The sequence below is a fragment of the Ambystoma mexicanum genome, chromosome 8 (assembly GCF_040938575.1).
Source record: "Ambystoma mexicanum isolate Mex_15411 chromosome 8, UKY_AmexF1_1, whole genome shotgun sequence".
Classification (NCBI taxonomy): domain Eukaryota; kingdom Metazoa; phylum Chordata; class Amphibia; order Caudata; family Ambystomatidae; genus Ambystoma; species Ambystoma mexicanum.
The window spans coordinates 82,749,366-82,771,745 of record NC_090929.1 but is presented as its reverse complement, the minus strand read 5'-3'; the positions used below and the strand labels follow the sequence as shown (position 1 = coordinate 82,771,745).

Below are 22,380 nucleotides of genomic sequence, written 5' to 3'. Positions count from 1 at the left end.
TCTTTTTTTCTTCCAACTGTTTGCCGTCTCCCATGTATGAGTCCTGTCACTTCAGTAGTTGAAATTGGGATTCCCCCTCACTAGTATATGTATCCTTTAACATTAACAGCAAAGCACGTAGCAAGAAGGGTTCGATAAAAATGTATTATATTATATTCAAGTATTTATTGGAGGCCATCATCCTCTTGCCAATCCTGCCTTGTCGCACACTGCACACCAGTAACCATTTCAATATGTAAAGTTTCAGAGCACATTTTAAAAGGACAATTTCAGTAATGCTCATACAAAAACGTTACTTTCCCCCCAAAAGGGGCTTTATTATACAATAGTTTTTAAACATCTTTATACACCAAAGCTGCACAAAATCACTTCCCATTTACAGTTTGCTTAAAACTTTTGGGCTTCCGGTGGTGGCTTTTGAACTTTTTCTTCAGGGACCCCGTCTGCTTCTGCATTGAGAGAGAGAGAGTACATTTCATTATTCAGCCACAGGAGTGCATAATCAGCACACAGCCTCTGGAGCATCACTACCAGACTATTGTGTGCATTTATAGCCCCCGCTCTATGGTTCAGTCACCAATTAGACTGTGATGCATAAACCACTCTACAAACCTAGTCTTGAGCTGCAAGCCTGAAAGAATTATAGGAGGAAGACGTAAGGCAAGTGGTTTATTAACCAAGACCTGCTGAGTGCAGCAGGCACCCGCCCAGGCAACGGCCAACTGACTCAGAAAGTTCCAGGTTGGAAGTAAACCAACCTGCAACCAGAACTTAGAACTCAACACATCTTCTCCCCATAATGCAACAATATGAGTGTCTCACAAAGAATAAATGAAAAGAAATAAGATGGTAACGTTGATGAACAGGAATGGAAAGCAATGTACAAACAAACCAAGCTAAAACAGTTCTACAAAAAGGTTAGGAAATTGCTTAAATCTGAAAACAATGCCTCATTTAAAATCTTTGAAACGAGTGAGCTCTCCTCAAACTCTCACTTACTCTGACCCCATGACCTGATTCATTTTCCACATGACCATTCTCAGAACCACCTCTATAAGGCGGTAACCTATCCATAGACCACACTTCACCACCTTCCACCATAGCCACACCATTACTGACAGCGTGATCATTTTGGGACCCAAAAACTGCTCTCAAGACACTTGTAGCCCATCCTGGGATCCTTGACCAACACCAACACCAAATTGCCCACTGCCCAATCGCGGGACTGTACTCTGGAACGATCATCAAAGACCCTTCTATAATGTGCCTGCCCTTCCTACACCACTTTTAAAATCTCTTCACAGTCCACCAATACAGGCACTGATATACAAACCATCCTGGACACAATTTGGTGCCTGGCTCACGCCTCTTCAATAAAACAAAAGGTGACACTTTTGTCACAGAACGTGGCGTGGTACAATAGCCCCACACCATCTGCCTTAGCACAGTCTGCCATGGCAACCTCGAGCTAAACACCAACTGAACACCTCCCTTCAAGAATCTGTTGACAAACTCAACCAACCCATTGGCCCTGGGATGTTAGAGGGCCGTGCGCACATGGGCAATCCAGTATTCCTTCAAAAACATGGTCTCCAAAACTGAACACCATTTTCAGTAACCAACTCCGCAGGAAACCCTTCACGAAAAAACAACCTCAAAAAATGTAAATCAACTCCACGGTATTGGCATCCCTCGCAGCCTTCCACTCAACCCACTTAAGAGTGGTAGTCCACCATTACCAAGAAATATTTGAGGCCACCCCTCAAACCTGGAATTGGACCCATAACATCTATAGCCATTTTATGCCAAGGCTGAGCCGGAACCTTAACAAGCAGAATCTCCCGAACCACTTTACTCTCATCAGTGGCCACACACCCAACGCAACACCGCAATCCCCGACATTCCTCTCCACACAACTATCCATCATCAGCAACCAATAACTCTGCCATATACATTTCACCACTCTCCTAGGTTTTTCCCCCAGCCAAAGACAGCTCGTCCTTTACTTCAAAATTTTCGACAAACTCCCTCCCTAGGACATCCCTTCTAGGCCATCCTATCACCGTCCATTCAGCAATCGACTTCAACACCACATCCTCTCTATCAACATGTTCCCACTTAACGCCTCATGCTCAATACTGGCCACCACCAATTCCTCCCCATTGGTCTCTGCCTACCCCTTGGAACACTCAAGGGAGAGCCTCAACAGACAATCTGCTACAGAATTCTCCTTACCCGGTAGATATTAAATTTGAAAGTCATACCCCTTCAAAACCAGAAGCCACTTAGATATTCTTGGTGAACCTTTGTTCCATCCCACACCTGCCAGCATTTGCACCAACGGTTTGTGATCGGACCTCGCCACAAAACGTTGTCTGCACAAAAATAAATTGAAGAATCGTCCAATACACAGCAAGGGCCTCTCCACCACAGAATAGTTCTTCTCCACTCCCCTCAAAGGTAAAGACGCAAAAGCCACCACACGTTCCCCTTTACCACCATCAATTTGCGTTCGCGATGCCCCCAGTCCCAAAATACTGACATCCAATGTAAGATACATCCCATCAACACAGAATTTGACAGGGCATTTGCTACACTCTTCTTGATAGTGACAAATGTATTCCTGCACTCCTCCGAACAGACATACTTCATGTGCTTAAGTAATGACTTAAGAGGCGTTGATAACACTGCAAAGTTGCACACAAATGTGTGATAGAATTCCACCCACCCCCAAGAATGACCTTAACTGGTCCTTATCCTTGGGTTCCAGGTCCAGACTTCTGGCCTCCACTAAACTGGTCTTAGGGCAAACCCCCTCAGCAGAAATGTGATGCCCCAAGTATTCAACTTCCCCCACACTAATCTTGCACTTATTGCGTGGAACCGTCAGACCAGACTCTCAGCCTGCACAACACCTCCCTCAAAACTCGATCATGCCCCTCCCTCGAGTTCGCATATATCAAAACATCATCCTGAAAAATTGCAATGTTTTTGATATTCAAGTACTTTCCCCATTAGACGTTGGAATACCGCAGCCGATGAAGCCACACCAAACGGCATCCTACAGTACTTGAAGGCATATTCCGTGGTAACGAACGCCGTAACTTCTTGACACTCCGGTGCCATAGGTACCTGGTGATAAGCTGCTGACAAATCGATGACTGAAAAGGTTTGCTTCCCGAAGGATAGACAGTACTTCGGAAATAACAGGCAAAGGATGACTATCCACCGACATGTTCCTATTGAGGTCTCTGAGGTTGACACATACCCTAAGGTTTCCCGTACCCTTGGTAACCAATATTAATGGGAGACCACCAATCCACCACCCTCCACTCTCTCGGTGATCCCTTTCTGCAACAGAACATTTAATTCTCCTTGGAGTAGCTCTTTAATGTGATTAGGTACTGGCTGCACCTTGTGAAACACTGGAGCGGCATTTGCTCCGACTTTAATTAGGTGTTTAAAATCCTTAAGTCTCTCCAATTCATCAGAGAACACCTCCGGGAACTCTGCAGCCCACTTGTCTTCAAGTTCTGTCGCAGTCACTGGTTCACTCAGCTTGGTGTGAATGCGGATGCCCAAACTTTCCTGCTCAACCCAACCACGAAGTGAAGATCCGTTTTTGGCAACATATACCTTGGCAGAGCATCTTCTCCCCTTGTGTTCAAATCAATGCCTGAAACTTGTCCAAGAGTTCAATCTCTACAGCTCCATATCCACATGGCTGGGTATCATGTTCCTCTAGATCTGGACTTCGATCACCTAGGACCGCTACACGTTTCATCCAAAATAATCGTTGTTACCTGGTGGGCAGATGTTTATGAGGTCACCCTCGGTTTAGTGAAACAGGGGAATCTTCTGGGAAAGATAGACCAATCTAGGTAGCTTGGCAGGCGGTCAAGACTAAATCTCAGGAGGGTGAGTGTGTTCGGATACCCACAATTAGCACACACAGCAATGAACCACAAATGACTCTTAGACAAGTGTATATAAAAAATATCTATAAATTTGTCGGCCGGACCAAATAGACAGAAGTAACTTTAGCAATGAGAAAAACACATCACACAAATCCTTAAACTATACAGTATAAATACATTACATTACCTAGTGCGATTTAGGAATAAGCTACAACCACAACCTGCAAAGAAAGGGTTAAGTTTAGTACACAAATGGCAATAGGTAATCCTTCAGAGTTCGTTCCCTAACTTTCGAGTCCAACCCCAAGAAGAGGGGAGCCTTGTGCTCAACAGTACAGTTGTGCATAGAAATGCACGAATGCGCAGATGAAACAAAAAGGGAGTCTTCTTTGTAGGGCTGTAGCAAGTCACGAAGGGGACTGAGGCAATGAAGAATAAATTCCCAGTATTCGAGTAGGCCCTGCCCTTGGCGGCAAAGCAGTATTCAAGTGCTGACAATAGCTAGGGAGCACAAGCTAACCCAGCCAAGTTAGAGTAGCTTTAAGTGATACTCGTGCATAAAAACACTTTGCTCTGCCAGGGGGCTACTGGTAAGTTATGCAAGTACTCACCGACCCTCTGCACAGTCCAGACCAAACTTTCGTTCAGTTTAGTCGAGGTCGCTAGTAGGTTCGAGTCCTGCAGTTTCGCGTTGCTCTGGCTCTCAGCGGCTGCGGTGGAGAACGATCGTCCTTGACGGGACAGTGGCCTTTTCTCAGCTTTGGAAGGAGGTATGAAGAAAATTCTGGCGCAGATGGCTTCAGGGCACAGGAGAGAGGTAGTGATGCAGGAATCGTGGAAGCGATCAGCGTTATGCACCCTCCTTATTCGGGACCCAGAGGAGCTAGGCCTGCAAAACTTGGTAGGAGAATGCACAGGACCACAAGCAATGTCCCAAGTCCCCGGTCTGCACTCGAGACGGCGGAAGGGGTGCTGCGGGTTACCCTGAGGTAGAGCTGGACAGTTCTCTAGATAGCCAAGGAACACTTCCAAAAGGGGCTTGTTAGGTGGGCAAGCAGGGGGCACAGAATAGTTGGTCCCACTACTCCAAAGGGTTGAAGCACCTTGGCAGGCCTTCTTGATCGAAGAAGAAAGCAGGGGTCCGATGGGACAGCAGAGGGCGAAGGGTGCCAAAACCTACCAAAGAATTGCCGGCAGTTTCAAAAGTTTGTTTCTTCGTGTAGGAGACTTGGCTCCTTCTGTAGTTCAGTGAGAACAGAGGGGATCGACCTGGTATGGCTGCAGAGCCCCTTCTCTTATCCAAGATTAGCTTTGCGCCAAAATCGAGGACCTCCAATACAAGATCTTCTTTCTTGCAGGCATCACAGTCCACGTGGTCTCAGTCATTCAGGCACTCCAGACACCTGGTGCCAGCAGTGTGGATTGGGACTAGACAGTCCTAGGCCTCTTTCTGGGTGCACATACGTGACAGGCAGAAGCCTGGAAAAGAGATTGTTTTTTGCGGGAGCCTGCATGCCCAAATAAGGGAAACCTAGGTTACTCGACCTGGGTGAAGGGGACAAAATGGCCTTGGGACAGAACAAAAGACTTTGTGGCTCGGCCATTTTCAGACCTGGCCACAGTCTTGATCCAAGCACAGTAAACGCGGTTTAACTCGGTAAAAAGAAGTAAAACATTATTAAAAAATGTTTCCCAGTACCGACAGTCTGAAGAATGTGTCGGTTTCCCCATTACAAGTGAGCAAAAGTCCAGGGGAGTTCAACTGAAGGTTGAGCTCCACTGGAAAAAGTCAGGTTAGGATAGCCACACAAAAGCAAAAAGTTCAGGGGTCCATAAATTGAGGGAAAATTGCACATGAATGAAATATTTCCTAACAATCGTCCACGGAGATGCACTGTCCACCTTCATGCTCAAGACTTTCCCCATCAATTGTAAAATTGTCCAGTGGGCCTTTCTTGCCCCCGGTAACAGCGGTTATCTCAAAGACATGCCGAGTGCTCCCTTCCCCGCTGTTTGACTCGGATGATTGTGCCACCTACTGCTCTGCACGTGTTGTCCCTTGTTCAAACATATTAATTCCGCCCCACCTTGCAAATGTGAGCAAAATGTCCAGTGCATTTGCATTTAATGCAAATTTTAATTTTTAGCAGGGCTGAACAAACTGGACCACAAATGCCTCGTACTTCCACACTTGAAACATTTAATCTCCTGGCTGCTTTCATTCGCCCTCTTAGGTTTGACGGCACACACCTCATGGCCCCGATTGTCCAACCTCATGTTCTTCATATACTGAGCCGTCTGTTGATTGATTGATATTTTATTTCTATTGCGCTCGTACAAAAGTGTTTCAGAGTGCGACAAGGCAAGGGAGAGGAACAGGGGAGAACAAAACAGCGATCTTACTAGGCCCAGTGACATTGAGAACGCACAAGTGCATGGGAGAGGGTGAGGGGAAAAGTGCACGGAAGGGGGAGAGGTGGAAAGTGCGAAGCAGAGGAGAAACAGATAAATAACAATAAGACATGCATAACGTACCGTAAAAGCATTTCTGATGATTGTATCTGCTTAGATTCACATGCTGTGCATATGGTCCGTCATCCAGTGGTAACCGCAGAGTATTGCATCTTGACTTTCGGGGGACCGAAAGGGGACGTCGGCATAGGCGTGTCTGAAACACTATCCCTATCGTGACGTGTGTAGTACCCAAAATCCCTCACGCGCCGAGGTCCCTCTGATTGTATTTTTTCTGCCATGAGGGAGCCCAAGGCTATAGTGAGTGAGTACATGAAGAGAGAAAGTAGTAAGAAGTCTATGTTCCTTCCACCCCGAGCGGGGAGGCATGTCTTCTGATGCTTGTTAATCTGCTTAGAATCACATGCTGTGCATAGAATAGCGAGCAGTACCCGGAGTTGGTGGTGGGTTGTGAGAAGGAACAGTAGAAAAAAGATGTCTTAGTACTGCTTGTCCCACCTGAGAATCAGACCTAGAATGAGTATCTAGGCAATAGTGTTTTGTAAAAGTGTGTACAGAACTCCAGATTGCCGCATTGCAAATGGACTCTAGGGGAACATTTGCAATGAATGCTATGGATGCCCCAGTGCCTCGAGTAGAATGTGCTCTAGGCTTGAAGGGAAGTTCTCTCTTTGCCAGAGTGTAACATAGTGTGATGCATTTGACAATTCACCTTGATATTGCTGATTTAGAGACAGGGTCCCCTTCTCTACCAGCTGCCACTGAAACAAAGAATGGTTTAGTTTTCCTCAGTGGTTTAGTTCTATCCATGTAGAACATGACTGCCCTGCGCACATCTAGTGTGTGAAGGCTTCTTTCGGCCATGTTAGTAGGTCTCTGGAAGAACGTGGGTAGTTCGATTGACTGGTTCACATGGAACTTCGAAATACATTTTGGCGCAAATCTGGGATGACTGCGCAGAACTACCTTATCTTTGTGGACTGTAACAAAGGGGTCCAAGACCGAGAGGGCCTGTAGTTCGCTAACTCTTCTGATAGAAGTGATAGCTACTAGAAAGGCTGTCTTGTAAGTCAGGTCTTTCAGACTAGCTTTATGCATAGGCTCAAAAGGCGGTCCCATGAGCCTAGTTAAAACCACATTTAGATCCCACCCAGGGGCTGGGTGAGTGATGGGGGGATACATTCTTTTAACCCCTTCCATAAAGGCTTTAATCATGGGAATTTTCCACCACGACACCTTCTGCTGTGACTTGGTGTAGGCTGACAACGCCGCTAGGTGAACCTTTAAGGAATTGAACACTAACCCAGAGTCCAACAGATGGGTTAGATATAACACAATGTGTGAAGGCGAACAATCGGTGGGATTGACACCTTTGGAACTGCACCAAATGACAAAACGTTTCCATTTGCTGGCATAGCAATAACGTGTGTTAGGCTTTCTTGCCTCCCTCAGTATTTCCATGCATCTTTGAGGGAGTTGCAGATGTCCAAACTCTATGACTTAGGGGCCAGGCTGCTAAGTTCAGAGTTTGTGGGCATGGGTGCAGGGTCTCCCCCCTGTCCTGAGACAATTGGTTGTAAGGGCAGGGCAGCTTGACTGGAGGGGAGAGGAGAGGGACATTTCCATCAGGTGGGTGAACCAGGGTTGGCGGGCCCACATGGGAGCCACCAGAATCATGGTGACTGGTTCCTGGTGCATCTTGTGCACTATCTTGTTCAGAAGGGGAGTCGGGGGGGAAAGCGTAAACAAATTTCCCCGACCAAGTTATCCAGAGACCGTTCCCCATGGATCGGTTCTGGGGGAACCTGGAGGCGTAATCTGGGCATTGGGCGTTCTCCCGAGTAGCGAACAAGTCGATCTCTGGAAACCCCCATTCTGCGAAGACGTTGGATACAATGTCTTCGTGTAGACGTCATTCGTATTCTTCTGGCAGAGGAAAATCTCTGCTCAGTACGTCTGCCAGAAGATTGAGTTCCCCTGGAACATGTTGGGATATCAGGAACATCTTGCGTTTGAGAGCCCATATCCAGATGTTTTGGGACAGCTTGGATAGCCCTGGAGAGTGAGTGCCCCCCCTGCTTGTTCAGACAATACATTGCTGTTGTGCTGTCGGTTAGGACCAGCACTGTCTTCCCTTGCAGTTGCTCCTGAAAGGCCTTCAATGCTTTAAACACTGCCAGTAGCTCCAGTAGGTTTATATGGTTGGACGCTACCTGAGGGGGACCACACTCCGTGCGCTGTTTGTTGAAGCAGGTGAGCCCCCCCACCCTATGAGAGATGCGTCTGTCGTGAGAGTGGCTTCCACTGCAGGGGTGGTGAAGGTTTTCCCCTTCAAGAGGTTCTCCCTCGACCACCACTGCAGAGAGAGAACGAGGGCTGGCGAGACAACTAACAGATCTTCCCACTGTCCGCTGGCCTGACACCACTGGCTGTTGAGCCACTCCTGCATGGGACGCATGCGCAGCCGCGCGTGGTGGACCAAGTATATGCATGACGCCATCATCCCTAGCAAACACATAGCTTTGCGTACCGTCACCTTCCAACTGGCTACATACTGAGGAACTTGAGAGAGCATGTTCTGAACACTCTCGCTGGAAGGGAAGACTAGACCGTCTTCCGTGCGAATTAGAGCTCCCAGGAACTGTTTTACTTGGCTGGGGACTAAGCTGGATTTCTTTTCGTTGATAGAAAATCCTAGGCTGAACAGTAGGTCTACTGTCTTTTGGGTGTTCGAAAAACAAACGTCGAACAAGCCCCCCGTGATGAGCCAATCGTCGAGGTAAGGGTAAACTGGAACTGAAAGTCTGCGCAGGTGTGCTGCTGCCTCTGCCAGGAACTTGGTAAACACCTGTGGCGCCGAGGCTATGTCGAAGGGGGGTACCTTGAACTGGTAGTGTTTTCCTGAATCACGAACCTTAGGAATTTTCTGTGCGCTGGCAGCATTGAAATATGAAAGTATGCATCTTTCATATCCAATGTTGTCATGAAGTCCCCTTGTTTTAGCAATGGGATCACCTCTTGAAGTGTTACCATGCGAAACCATGCAAAACATCTGGGGCTTTATGAACTTGTTCGCTGGGCGCAGGTCTAGAACAGGACGCATGGTGAGATCCTTTTTGGGTACAAGGAAGTTAATTGAATAAATACCCTTGTTTACCTGAAGAATCGGGACGGCTTCTATGGCGTCCTTTCCCAGCAGCGCCTCCACCTATTGGACCAGGATCTGCAGATGTTCCGGTGAAAGGTGTCGATGCTTCGGCGGTCTGAATTGTGGGGGGGGGGTCGGGCGAATTCCACGCAATAACCGCGGGCGACGGTCTTTAATACCCACTGGTCTGAAGATATCCCCTCCCATGCCTTGAGGAAAGATGTTAATCGCCCCCCGACCGGGGAGAAATGGGAGGTTGTAAGTGGGGCTTGCACCGGTTGACTTGCGTTGAAGTTGCCCGTGCCGAAATTATTTATTTATAGTCTCATGCTCCTTCTTGTCTGTCTCCAACGCATCATCTACCGCCTTCCCGAAGAGGTTGGCCTCTTCTATGGGTTTTTATTGATGATGGATGCCTGGGTCTCAGGCCTGAAACCCGACGTGCGCAGCCACGCGTGTCTCTTTAGGAGATCACCCTGTGCGAGAGACCTGCCTGCTGTCTCTGCGGAGTCCAGGGTATTCTTTACAACATTTTGATTGGCAAGTTTACTCTCCGAGACAATGGCGAGAAGCTTGGCTCTGGTTGGTTCCGGAACCTTCTGGAGGCCTTCCTGGAGTAGGTTCAATTGGGCGTCGACGTAGCTTGCCAGTAACGTAGTGTTATTGGCAATCCGGACGGTATAAGCAGCCGCCGACGTGACCCGTTTGCCTAAGGCATATAACCTTTTGGACTCCTTATCCGAGGGTGACTCTCCCGTGGCAAGGGGAACCCCTGCTCTCTTGCGAGTGTTGGTCACCACCAGCGAGTCTGGGATTGCGTGCCCTTTGATGTAAAGCAGGTCGGTGGGGGAGGGCCGGAAGGGTTTTTCGACCCTTGGGTTCACAGCCCTCGTCTGAGCGGGTGTGAGTAAAGAAGGGGCCAGCCGTCTCTTTACAGAGCTCAATAGGGGAGATAGACTGGCTAGCCGGAGGCTTGTCATTAATTTCCGCGAAATAGTGTACAGGCAATGCCTCAAGCGTGGCAATTTTAAAGAATTCCGCTGCTTTTTTCAACGTGTTGTTGAAAGCCATTTGATCATCCACCGGGGGAGCCTGCCTAACCAGTGTGGATGGGGGAGAGTCGAGGCAAACGATATCAAAATTGTGATCGTCCTGCTGGGTGTCCTCCCAGTTGTCCTTTGCGCCTTGATCTTCCCCATAATTGTCCAGAAAAGAAGTCTCCTCTTCTTCTGTATAGATGTCTCTATACATGTCCTTCTGACATCTTCTTGATAATCACCTAGGTGTTGGGCTACTTGTGTATGAGGGTTAGAGTCTACCCAAGCTTTTCTCGGCGGAGGTTGAACAGAAACAACGAAAACCTGCTGCAGCCGATCCATATACCCCTCAAATTGCTACGTGGTCCACTTGGATGACCCAAATGGACCCAGCTGAGCAGGAACCGGGTCCTCCGCCCTAAGGTCGTCATGCGCTGCTGCGGATGCGGGGAAGGCTTCGGATCAGATCGATTCGATGGCGCTTGAACCTTCTTCGACGTCGTCGAGGAGGGCGCTTGGGTTGTGTGTTTTGTGTGGTGCGATTGAACGCCCCTGTCACCGGGTGTGGTCCCTGTAGCAAGACCAGAGTCGAGCCTAGAAGGGCCGGGGACAGGCGTGGCGGCTCTAGAATCGTCCGCCTCAAGGTTCTACAATCCGCGTTGGACGTTTGGTCATCCGATGTACCCCCGTCACTCTCGGCTGGCGTCGCGGCAGGGGAGGGAGGCTCCACTCATGACATACCATCTGCGGCCCACCGCTTCAACCGGCGCTCCTTAAGGGATTAGGTTTAGGAGTTTATACGCCGAACACCGCTTTAGTGCTCTAGGGGGAGACAAGCGTACACAAAGTGTGCTCGTCTTTCCACGGATATCTGACCCTTCACAGAGGGCAGAATCTAAATGGAGCCCTTTCCATAGTAGAAGGGAAGGGTGACCAGACCAAAAAGGAAAGAAGTGGAAAAGAGGAAAGACATCTTATAGCAGTATGGCAAACCCCGAGCCCACTCTCCCTACTATGTAGGCCGGCCAGAAGGCCCGACCACGTGGAGGTCCGAACGCCGGATCTTAGGTGCCGGAATCCACAGCCGTAGGCGGTTCCCCCGTAGTCTTCGTCGAAGATGTTCTTGATAGACGAAGTGACTTAACGGGGATTAAACCGACAATTCAGTAAGATAAACAATGTCTCATGAAGAGCTACGCTATAGTGCGACCAGTTATCTGGGCGGAAAAAAACAATCTGAGGGACCTCGGCGCGTGAGGAATTTTTGGAACTACACACATCACGATAGGGATAGTGTTTCAGACACGCCTATGCCGATGTCCCCTTTCAGTCCCCCGAAAGACAAGATGCAATAATCTGCGGTTACCACTGGATGTCGGACCATATGCACAGCATGTGATTCTAAGCAGATTAACAAGCATCAGAAATAAATAATAAAGACAACAAACAGTGGTAATGCAGCCAGCAATTTGTAAGTGCTAGGTTTAAGGCAGCAGACAGGGTAGGTCTGATAAGTGCAGGAAGAAAAAGGGGGGGGCTGTATGGGTACAGATACAGACCCCAGTGCAAGGGGTGGCCCGGAGGCAGTGCGGGAGGGTGGCAGGATGAGCAGGTACCTGGGCCCAAAAGACAGAGGGTGGCCAGGTGCACGGTGCCAAGAGAGAACAGATCAGCAGGGGAGAGGGGGCGCAAAGGCAAAAGAAAAGAGTAAGGTCTTGAGGTGCTTCCGGAACCGGAGATGGTTCTCCTCAAGTTTTAGAGTGGCAGGGAGGCTGTTCCAGAGGGAGGGCCCCATCCGAAGACAGATCTACCCCCAGATCGTTTCTTAGAAAAACGACTGACCCTGAGTGAGTTGGAGGTAGAGGAGCAAAGAGCTCGAGAGAGGAGGTATTTGCGGAGGGATAGCTGAAGGTATTTTGGACCCAGGCCCCAGAAAGCCTTGTGGACAATGCAGAGGGTTTTGAATTTAATCCTTGCATCCACTGGGAGCCAGTGGAGAGATTTCAGAGCTGGAGAGATACGATCCCAGGGCTTGAGGCCAAGGACAAGTCTTGCAGTCCTGTTCTGGATTAGTTGCAGAGGGCGGAGAGTAGAGGCAGGTAGATTTAGAAAGAGGCTGTTACAATAGTTACAATGTTCCATTCCTCTCACCATCTCAACAGCTTGTCCAAAAGGTAAGGTCTTTAGCCCGAGGTTTTTCACGTACCCTACTACTGTTGGTGCATCGCACCAGTTGATCCTGGATAAGAGCGCCTGTGAGAGGCCCAAAGTCACACGTGTGGCTCAATGTCCTCAAAACAGCCACATAACTCAAAGGCTCCTGAGGTTCCTGGATATTCTGGAGAAATATGTGCCTCTCAAGCGTCATGTTTTTTTCTTGGGCTCAAAATGTTCTTGACGTCTCCCAATAGCCATTGCAAAGTCATCAAGGTCTTGTGAGAAAGGCATGGTACCAAGAGAGACAGACTCAAAAGATAATAGTTTCAAAACCTTTATTTACTAAAGGTTCTTTGGTTGGTGTAATGCCCAACTGGCCCTAACACGAAAGTGATGGTTCCTTTAACTGATGCTTCTAAGGGCCATCGAAGTCTGGAAGTCCAAAATAAAAATCTGCCTGTGTCTAAACCTATGCTTGCCCTCACTCTCTGACAAACGTTTGTTAGGAAGTCTTTCAAAAAGTAAAAAGTAGTGGTTCAACAAAAATAGAAAACTAGGATTAGATTCAGGTGGTCTTCTCACCAGCTGTAGGTTGGTCAGCTTCAAAAGAATGGTCTCAATCAAAAGGGACTGTTCATAGGACCTTCGTAGTACAAACAATGCCAATTTCTTAAATGTCTTGGGGGACCGCTTGCCCGAGCTTCAGTCTCTCCAGGTTCAAAATATAACCGGAAAAAAAGATTTTTTTTAAGCGTCTTAGGCTTCCCTTCCCCAAGCTTCATTTCCTTCAGTAACACAAAACAATCAAAATTCCACTTTGATAGGCTTTTTAGGGTTCCCTTCCCCAAGCTCAGGCCTCTCTTGGGTTTCTAAAGACTAGATCAGTTTGTCAGGATGTACATTTCTTACATATACAGCTCTTTCAAGGGGTAGCAGAGACTTTTGAAAACGCCAGGTTCTTTGCTCCAAAGCGCCACCACTCCAAGCTTTAAGCCCTCTCTGCTTTTAATGCTTTACCTTCAGGGGCTTTCTGAACCCCTTCTTGTTCCCCTGTTTTCTTGACTTCTTTCTCATGCCTACTGGCACCTTTCTTTCTCCTGCACGCTTGCACCTTCCTCTCCTTGTGCCCACTGGCACTTTCTTTAACTTCCTCTTTGCACACTTGCACCTTCTTTAGTTCAGTGTGTGCCCCCTGGCACTTTCTCCACCTTTTCCGTTAACACTTGCAATCACATTACTTTTCCGTGCCCACTGGCACCTTTTCCAGATCTCCTGTACACACTTTCCACTCTGCCGGGGGTCTTTCATTTCGGTTGATTGCACCCTTTTTATTACAGTTATTTTACTTTGCGCCTCTTGTTTTTTCTTACTTTATCACGCTTCTTTCAATCTTTATCGCTTTAACAATTTCCTTTCTGTTCTGTCCTCTTTTCCACTCCCCGTGCTGCTTTATGCATTCCTTTTCTCCTGCTCCGCTTCAGTCAGCCGCATGCTCCCGAGTCGCTCTCTTACTTTCACAAGACTCACCTGGGCAGCAGCGCAGTGACAAGCAGTCCCTTTTGATTGTGCGGGCCGGAGGTAGGGCCTCACCACCTGCCCCTCAGACGCCCTTGTGGCCGGCACAGGTCCCACGGGAACAAGCAATGTTCTAACTGCCAATAGCAGCCTGCTTCGCTGTGGCTCTCTGGAGACACGGCTTCCTAGCCACGCTTCAGCCCTTCAGCAACACTGGGCCTGCGTCTCGGCACACCGTTCTCCTATGGACCGTCGATCCTGCTGCTCTCAGCTCCTTGGCTTCTCTGGTAAAAACTACGTCCCCTGCTTGCGCTCTCACCCGTGCAGAACCACACCTTTTATAGGTGGCAAACCAGTCAAGTGGAGTCAGGTGTGAGTGACAATTAGTAAATGCCTGTCTCTGCCTATTAATAGGACAAGTTCTTTCTACAGCCGGTTTCCCTTACACTCCCCATGTTATTGCTATGGGAAATCTTCACAATTGCCAGTTGCCTCTTCTTCGTCCCACTATTTTTTGGAAATGGGGAGAGGGTGATGGAAGGGTTTTGGAGAATAGATCTATTTCCTGCTATTCTATCAGGAAAACGACAATGGACATAGGGAAATTCTTTAGCCTGGCTTTCCCTCAAGGGAATGGTTGCCCCGTTGCATTTTCCTGATGGTTGATTATACAAGACTGCAGTTTGATGGCATTCCCTGTGGTTTAAATTGGTAGTGGATGAATGTTTATTAACACCAGATTCCTGGCTTGGTTTTAGGTGGTTTCCCTTGCTTCCTCACCTTGGGCAATTTACTTTTCCCTTTCCCTCCCATGGGTCATTAATGACAGGATTGGATTTAGTGAAAATGAGACCTGGATTAGGGTGACAGGAATCAACGTATCTCATGAAGGCATCCAGGACTTCCTCCTCCCCCTCTTCTGTCATTCTGTCAGAATACTGCATCTCGCCTGGGGCATTCCCACATAGGCGACCCCGGATTTCCCTACCCAGGTGATCCTCCCTCCCTTGCTCGTCCACCCCCAGGGTTGGGATCCAAGAGTGATGGCTCTCCCCTAGCCACCTGTATACAGCATTCTCTGGGTGTTAAAGGGAGACTACCCCTAGATTTCTCACAGTCTCCAGACCCTACTCCCAGCGGTTCTGGAAGGGTCATGGAAGGCTGTCGTAAACGCTGTACCCCCTCAGCTCCAAAATTGTGGAGTGACACTGCCTTCTTCCTAGCAGGCGCAAAATTGCCCGAATCGCCATCCAGATGTGTGTCAAACATTTTTCTCCACCGTGCCCATCTGGTACCATGCCATTGATTTGGGGGGGGGGGTACCAGGCTCAAGCTAGAAACGGGGGAGGAGATGGAATTCCAGCAGCCACCATTGAACGGCTATAGCAAGCAGCCGAACACCAATTCCTCAGCTAGAAAGCCCCAAAAGGTCACAGTACAGACAGTTCCAAGATCCTCCAGGCATAGCAAAACTGAAGTCTTGTCAAGATACACAAACCAACTATTGTTGGCTTAGGCAAAGCTTGCCCAGTCCAAATCCTTAAATCAAATGTTAAAATACTGGATCAAGCTCCCTGCTGGTTTGAGCAAAACCTGCGCCACACTCCGAGCGCACTGGGAAGAAGTGCAGCATCAGGGGAGTGCCCCGTTGGCCTGACAACTACGGGGATGAACGAGTGCTCACGCGCCGTGAGGTTGCGGCCCTTTCCTCATAGCCCCCAGGACGGCTCGCGCTCACCACTGTGGCCAATCCTGCGACTCGTGTACACCAAATTCGTCCACAAGGGCAGGGATGTCTCATCCCTACTGCTCGATGCTTGGCAGGCACCACGATTCAAGCCTCTTCTGGCCCTGAGGAAACTGCACCACGGCTGAACGAGACCCCTCTGCTGCCGTTGGGGGGCCTTCACAGGTCCAACTCTTTGTGGTTCTCCGTATCTCCCCCCTACACGGACCAGCTCCTGCGTGTCGCCATTAAAAGGATTACAGGAGGCAGACGCAAGGGAAGTGGTTACCTGCGGAGTGCCGCAGGCCCTCACCCAGGCAACGGACAACTGACTCAGAATGTTCCAGGTTGGAAGTAAACAAACCTGGAACCAGAACTTAGAACTCAACAAAGCCCTCACACTGCAACCTCTCACTGGGTGTCTGCACTCATCGGAAGGGATCTCCAGGTTTTACTTTTTCAAAGATACTCATTGCACCCCAGAACTTCATACACCAGTGCCCCTTGAGCCTCACTCATGCACTTCCACATGCTCCCTCTGCTACTCGCAGCCCTCTGCCAACCCGAATATCCTAGCCAAATATCACCTTGTCTCCCACCTCCCTCACTACTCCAAAGTCCTTCAAATGGTTGTATTTAACCAGATCAACAGCTACTTTGCAGTCCACAATCACTATTACTCCCTCAAATCGGTGTTCTGCAGCTGTTACTTCAAAGAAACATGACCCAGATCTCAGGCTTTCTTACCACTGCCCATCACATTAACCTCTCCTCCATACTCCCTGTTCTAGATCTTTCAGTGCCCTTTGACTCAGTTTACCACATCTTTGTCTTTCTTAACTCCTTGCTTCCAAGACCCACCACATCCCTGGATTGCTTCTTACATTTCAAACCTTCAATCTCCATCGCTTGAAACAAAAATACTCAAATTCTAACCATCTCGCTATGGCAGTCCTCCAAGACTCCGTCCTTACCTCACTACACTTTACCTTCTACATCTCTTCCTTGATAAGCTGACCCCATCCTTTGATGTTCCTACCATGAATTTGTTGATGTTGCCGGATCTTTTTTTCCTTTCCTCCCCCCATCCTTGTTTCTCAGCCATCTGCCAATGGATGGCACTTTGCTGTCTTTTGCTCAACTCTTCTAAGACCAAAGTCCTCAACCTCCTGGCATACCATTCTCGACCCCTACTTCTTCCCCAGCTTATCCTCTGCAGCAGACCTTATCTCGCCATCCCCTCAAGACTTGCAACCTTGGGGTCCTCTTTGAGAGCAATCTCAAAACAAAAGGCTGTTGAGTTTTGGACTCCTTCCTCGCTTCCTGCCTTCTCAGACACACTGAAGCCTGGGCGGGGAATACAAAGGATTCCCGCTGAAGACAAAACTTCCACTGAGGTCTTTCCTGCCTAGAATGGCAGGTGAAGACCCAAACAGCAAGCACACTTTTTTGCTGAACTCTAAGACCAAAGTTCTCAACCTCCTGGAATACCATTCTCGACCCCTACTTCTTCCCCATCTTATCCTCTGCAGCAGACCGTATCTCGCCATCCCCTCAAGACTTGCAACCTTGGGGTCCTCTTTGAGAGTAATCTCAAACTTCACCAATTAATCACCTCCTTTAGACTCGACCTAGTAAACATCAGAAAAATCATCCTCTACTTGCCGGTCAGTCCACTAAAACTCATCTCTTCCCTTGTAATTCGTAGACTTGACTTCTGCTTTGGCCTCCGAATAGGCTTCTCCCCACCTACTATTTTGCCCCCATAACAATGATCAACTTTACAACTCACGTTCTGTCCATCTCCCAACCCTCTTCCACCTCTACCCACTACTTGCATGCCATGTAGCTCTTCATGCAACAGTGCTATCTCTCCTAATTCCTTTCACCACCTTTACATCAATTCATGGACTATCTCTACTCCCCCATTAGGACAGTTTTTCTGAAGTCCACCTAAGGGCTTCATAAAACGATATATCTGAGGCAGTAAATAAGCTCCACTCTTAGTATAAAGTTGTACCACCTGAGAATGAGGTAGCATGGACAGAACAGCCAGACCTATCTTAGGAGGGAGAGAGAGCTGTAGCTTGGTACAAAGAAATAGTAGCATACGTATGGTCCAAAGAAACACTTCGGATTGAAAAAATAAATGGTTCATTTAAATACGAGTAGGCCAAGATGAATCTTGGGAAAATAAGTACCATCACATTATACATAAACACAAATTATAAAAAACCAACTCAATACTTAAGGGATACAACCCAAAGTATAACCTTATTAAAAATACAATAAGTAGTCAAGCCAAGTCTAACCTATCAGCTATTTCTGACGAGTAAAACCAGTGTATATATACTTTTTGAATACAGTCAGTATTTCAAGGGTAGTCGACCCCGTCAGTCATGAAATCACATAACAAACCAATTCTGTTACAGTTACAAGTATTCCTTGTAACCTGCCTTTTAGAACTCAGTTCAGAGTAAGTAAAATCAACTCCTATACTTTCTGGGGGGGGGGCTTAAATTACTACTCAGTGACAAGTATTAACACACACCAACTATTTTAGAATGCACCAAGCAAATCAGGGACAATAAAACCCCATTACACTTTTAATAACGACAGCAGTATTCCAAGGTAAGTAATGGACACTGTGACTATTTTGTAAATGCTCTAAGCAGATTTAGGGGAGGCACAACCCAGTGTTACAAGTACACCTGGCATCCCCTGCACTTTGGTACTGTTCTGTATCCCTACCGTCCCCCTACCAGACCTCAATAGCTGATGTCCGCACTTACCCATGCACTTGCCACATGCTGGCCGTTCTTTTTTTACTATTGTTATCATCTATTCCCATGTACAGGACTTTCCCTTCCTCCCTTCCCTCGCACTTGCGCGATCTGAATGACACCTGGCCTAGTAGGATCGATGTCTGTCCCCTTTGTTCCCCTCCCTTGCCTCATCACGCCTTCAAACACCTGTGCATAGGCGTGTGATAAATGCCATATCATATACTTTTTTCAAGAGTGGAACACAAATTCTTGGTACAGTATGTACAACTAATTTTAGGATAACCTTTCAGTTATACTAGGTGAGTAAGACCAAATGTTGTGACCTAATGTAAAACGATAACAGTTGCTTTTCATATAAGTGAAACACAGATTAAAAGGTAAGCAATAATTCTCTAACTGGTTACATGTGATTATAACTAATGAAATAATAACTAATGTAAAAATAACAAATACAAAATAATTAATTCCAAAATAACCAATTCATGTTTTGTTGTTTTTGCGGGGTTTACCCCGCCAAACCCCCACCCACTTTTTTAATAATACTTTTCCCCCACCCCCAAAACCACTATTCCCCCTCACAAACCCATTTTTAGTTTTTTTCAAAATTAGTTATTTTGGTATTCGTTTTTTCATTCATAATTTTTTCATTAGTTGTTTTGTATTGAATATAATCATTGCATACCGCCATACAGCAGGTCAGGCGGAGCAAGACCAGTTGATAAACATATACACTTATATTCTGAAAGACATAGTTAGGTGAAGCCAACAGCAGTACTTCCGGGAAGTGGGGGAATCAATTCACAGGTGGGTAACATAACCTTATATATACTTTTCAGAATGGCCTAACACATTCAAAGGATAATAAGAACTTTTGCAACTACTGATATTTCAGAGGGACAGTTACCAACCAACTCATTCACAAGTAAGTAACTTTTAAACACGTGTTATACTTATCCAGTCCTTCCCTATTCTAGTGCACGAGTTCTCTCAGAGGGAGAAGAGGGACCCTAGTGGTCTAGGTGCCAGCTGTAAGCAGGCTGAGATAGGGTTCAGTGGCAGGAAAGTCAAAGTTCCATAAGAGATATTCGTCAACATGTAAGTATTCACTTTAGAGTTATAAAGGGTCCAGGGATTTCAGAGAAGACACTGTATAGGGATCCCAGCATTGAGCATGGGTGAACTGGACGAGAGGACTTTCAATCACATGAATCAACCCCAAAGCTTCACAGGAATCACAAAAGGCCTAAGGTAACTAATACCCCAGCCAACACAGTGCCTCAGCACAGAAGAAGAGTTTTGCAGCAGGACGCCTTCAGGATCTGCAGCCAAAAACATGGTTGATGATTTCCTTGTCGTGAAGACTGAAGACAGGACACTGGAATGGAATTTGCAGCAGGGATCTACGGGGAACCCTCCAGGCAAGAGTTTCTTTGTGGCTGGATGCGGCTCTGGTTTTGGCACCCTTTTCAGGAGCCATGAGAAGACTGAATAACGCTGGCTGGATTCTCATCACTAATCTGGTCCAGCACTCTGGCGAAGGGACTTCAAGGACTCAAAACGTGTTTCTGGAGGTCCAGCAGGATGCCCCCAAAGTTTCAGCAAGATTTGTCATTTGGAAGACTTTGCACCACACAATGACTCGAGGTCAGGTCCCAGGGTACTGGGTATTGCAGCCCAGCAAGGTCGCAGCACACTGTGGGATGACTCAAAATACAGGTCTTCTTGAGACTAGTGGATCTCACCAGGCTCTAGGTAGGAGTTGTGTCGATTTGAAGGAAGGGTTACAGCAGGCTCTGGTTACACAGCAGGCTCTTCAGTCGATGGAAATCGATACATCCATCTTTTCTTAATCTTCCTTTTCGGTTTCACCTCCAGTGGTCGACTTGTCAACAGCTTCCAGGTTCAGAGTATTTATCAGGAACTACAGCACAACTTCCGCAATCGCTCCCTGCAGTTTACCGAAAGGGGCTGTTTGGCAGTCCAATCAAGACTGGGTTCCTTTCTGGCAAGGTGAAAGACAAAGGGCTGTGAAGTTTTGGACTCCTCCCTCGCTTCCTGCCTTTTCAGACACACTGTAGCCTGGGCAGGGAATACAAAGGATTCCCGCTGAGGACAAAACTTCCACTGAGGTCTTTCCTGCCTAGAATGGCAAATGAAGACCTCAAACAGCAAGCACACAAGAAATGGCAACAAAGGAAGGAGGCCACCATTTTAGCAAAATGATGGCCCTTCTGTGCATTAACGAGGCTGTATTAACAGCCTGCGACTAGTAGTGACTAAAAGTCATACAAGTAGTTACACTCCCAGCAGCCATTCAAGTAAACTTGCAATTGTAACAATATTTTAGCAGGTAAGTAGGAGGGGAAACATTGCATCCCCCAGCACCCCACATAAGGTGGGGTGTGCTGGCTCACTTACACAAAATGTAAAGGGGATGCAAATCCCTCTTTACTACTTGGGAATAGCATTTCACACAAGTACATGAAAGAGAAATAACAGGGGAGCACAAAGGGGCAACCCAGCCTAATCCCAAAAGTTGTAGGAAACTATAACTTCAACCATACACTATCGTGAGACATAAAAAGGTCACCCATAAGAGTAAAAGACTAGGTGAGAGGAGAAAAAGATTCCCTTTCACCTAGGGACAAGGTAAAATAGTTGCCTAGTCCAAGCAAAACGTTCTGGGGTTGACACAGGTCAGGAAGATTCATCATAAATATGAAAATCTTGTCCAACACCCCTCACCATTTAGCTAACTCTGGCACACTCTCCCACCTCGTACCCTTTGTCCCACCCAATCCCTCTTCCCTGATCCTCCTGTCTCGTGCTTTGACAAATGTTCTCTCCTTGCCCTGCACATTGGAACGCCCCCTACTCTAAATACATAACCATGCAATGAAACCTGTCTTGAAGGTTGCCAGTCAAAGGATCGACAGTGAAAGGGTGGACAGGTCAAAGGATCGACACCAAAGGGTTGAATTTGTTTTTTTTTTCACATACTCTTTTTTTTGGGCGGGGGGGTCCCCCAACCCCCTTTTTTTGCTAAAAACCACTTTTCTTCCAAAACGAAAACCTACAAAAAATATATAATTAAAATAAAAAATGTGATCCTTTGTCCTGTCGACCCTTTGGTGTCGATCCTTTTTCCTGTCGACCCTTTTGATTCGATCCTTTGACTAGACACCTGTCCTGAAATGTTATCTCCTCTCCCTAGGAGGAGATCCTGTCCTAACCCAGCACATTATGCATTCCTCTGGATCACCTCCTCCCCCATGTTGTGCATACTGTCTAAAAAAATGTCAAACTATATATTATCATCTGGTTATCTGTATTTATTGCAGGCAGCTTTGTTGACAGTCTGAGCAATCCCCAGACCATGTTCGCAGTCCTTTCATCTCTCCGTTGTGAGCTGCAGGGCTCACCTGTGCCCCCCTAGGGTCTGCATTCTAATACAGAGTTTAAATCCATTCTGATACTGATGGGAGTCAGACTTACAAAAACGTGTGCCTGCTCATGTTAAGCTTTTATTGTCGCCCCCTGTGCAATGGTACTCCTTAGCTCCCTAGAGCACTTGGAATGGAATAAAAAAACTATAAACAGCTCCTCTTTGAATTTAAATAAC

At 47.3% G+C, this 22,380-nt stretch overlaps 1 protein-coding gene across 1 annotated transcript in view; it reads right to left on the bottom strand.

The window, feature by feature from the left end:
* Nucleotides 1-292: 292 nt before the first annotated feature.
* SURF2 (surfeit 2) overlaps nt 293-22,380 on the bottom strand; it is a 70,066-nt gene continuing 47,978 nt past the window's right edge. Inside the window, exon 6 of the mRNA XM_069609347.1 lies at nt 293-449. Coding sequence (XP_069465448.1) covers nt 366-449 — 84 coding nt within the window. The 3' untranslated portion in view covers nt 293-365. The remainder of the gene's footprint in view (nt 450-22,380) is intronic.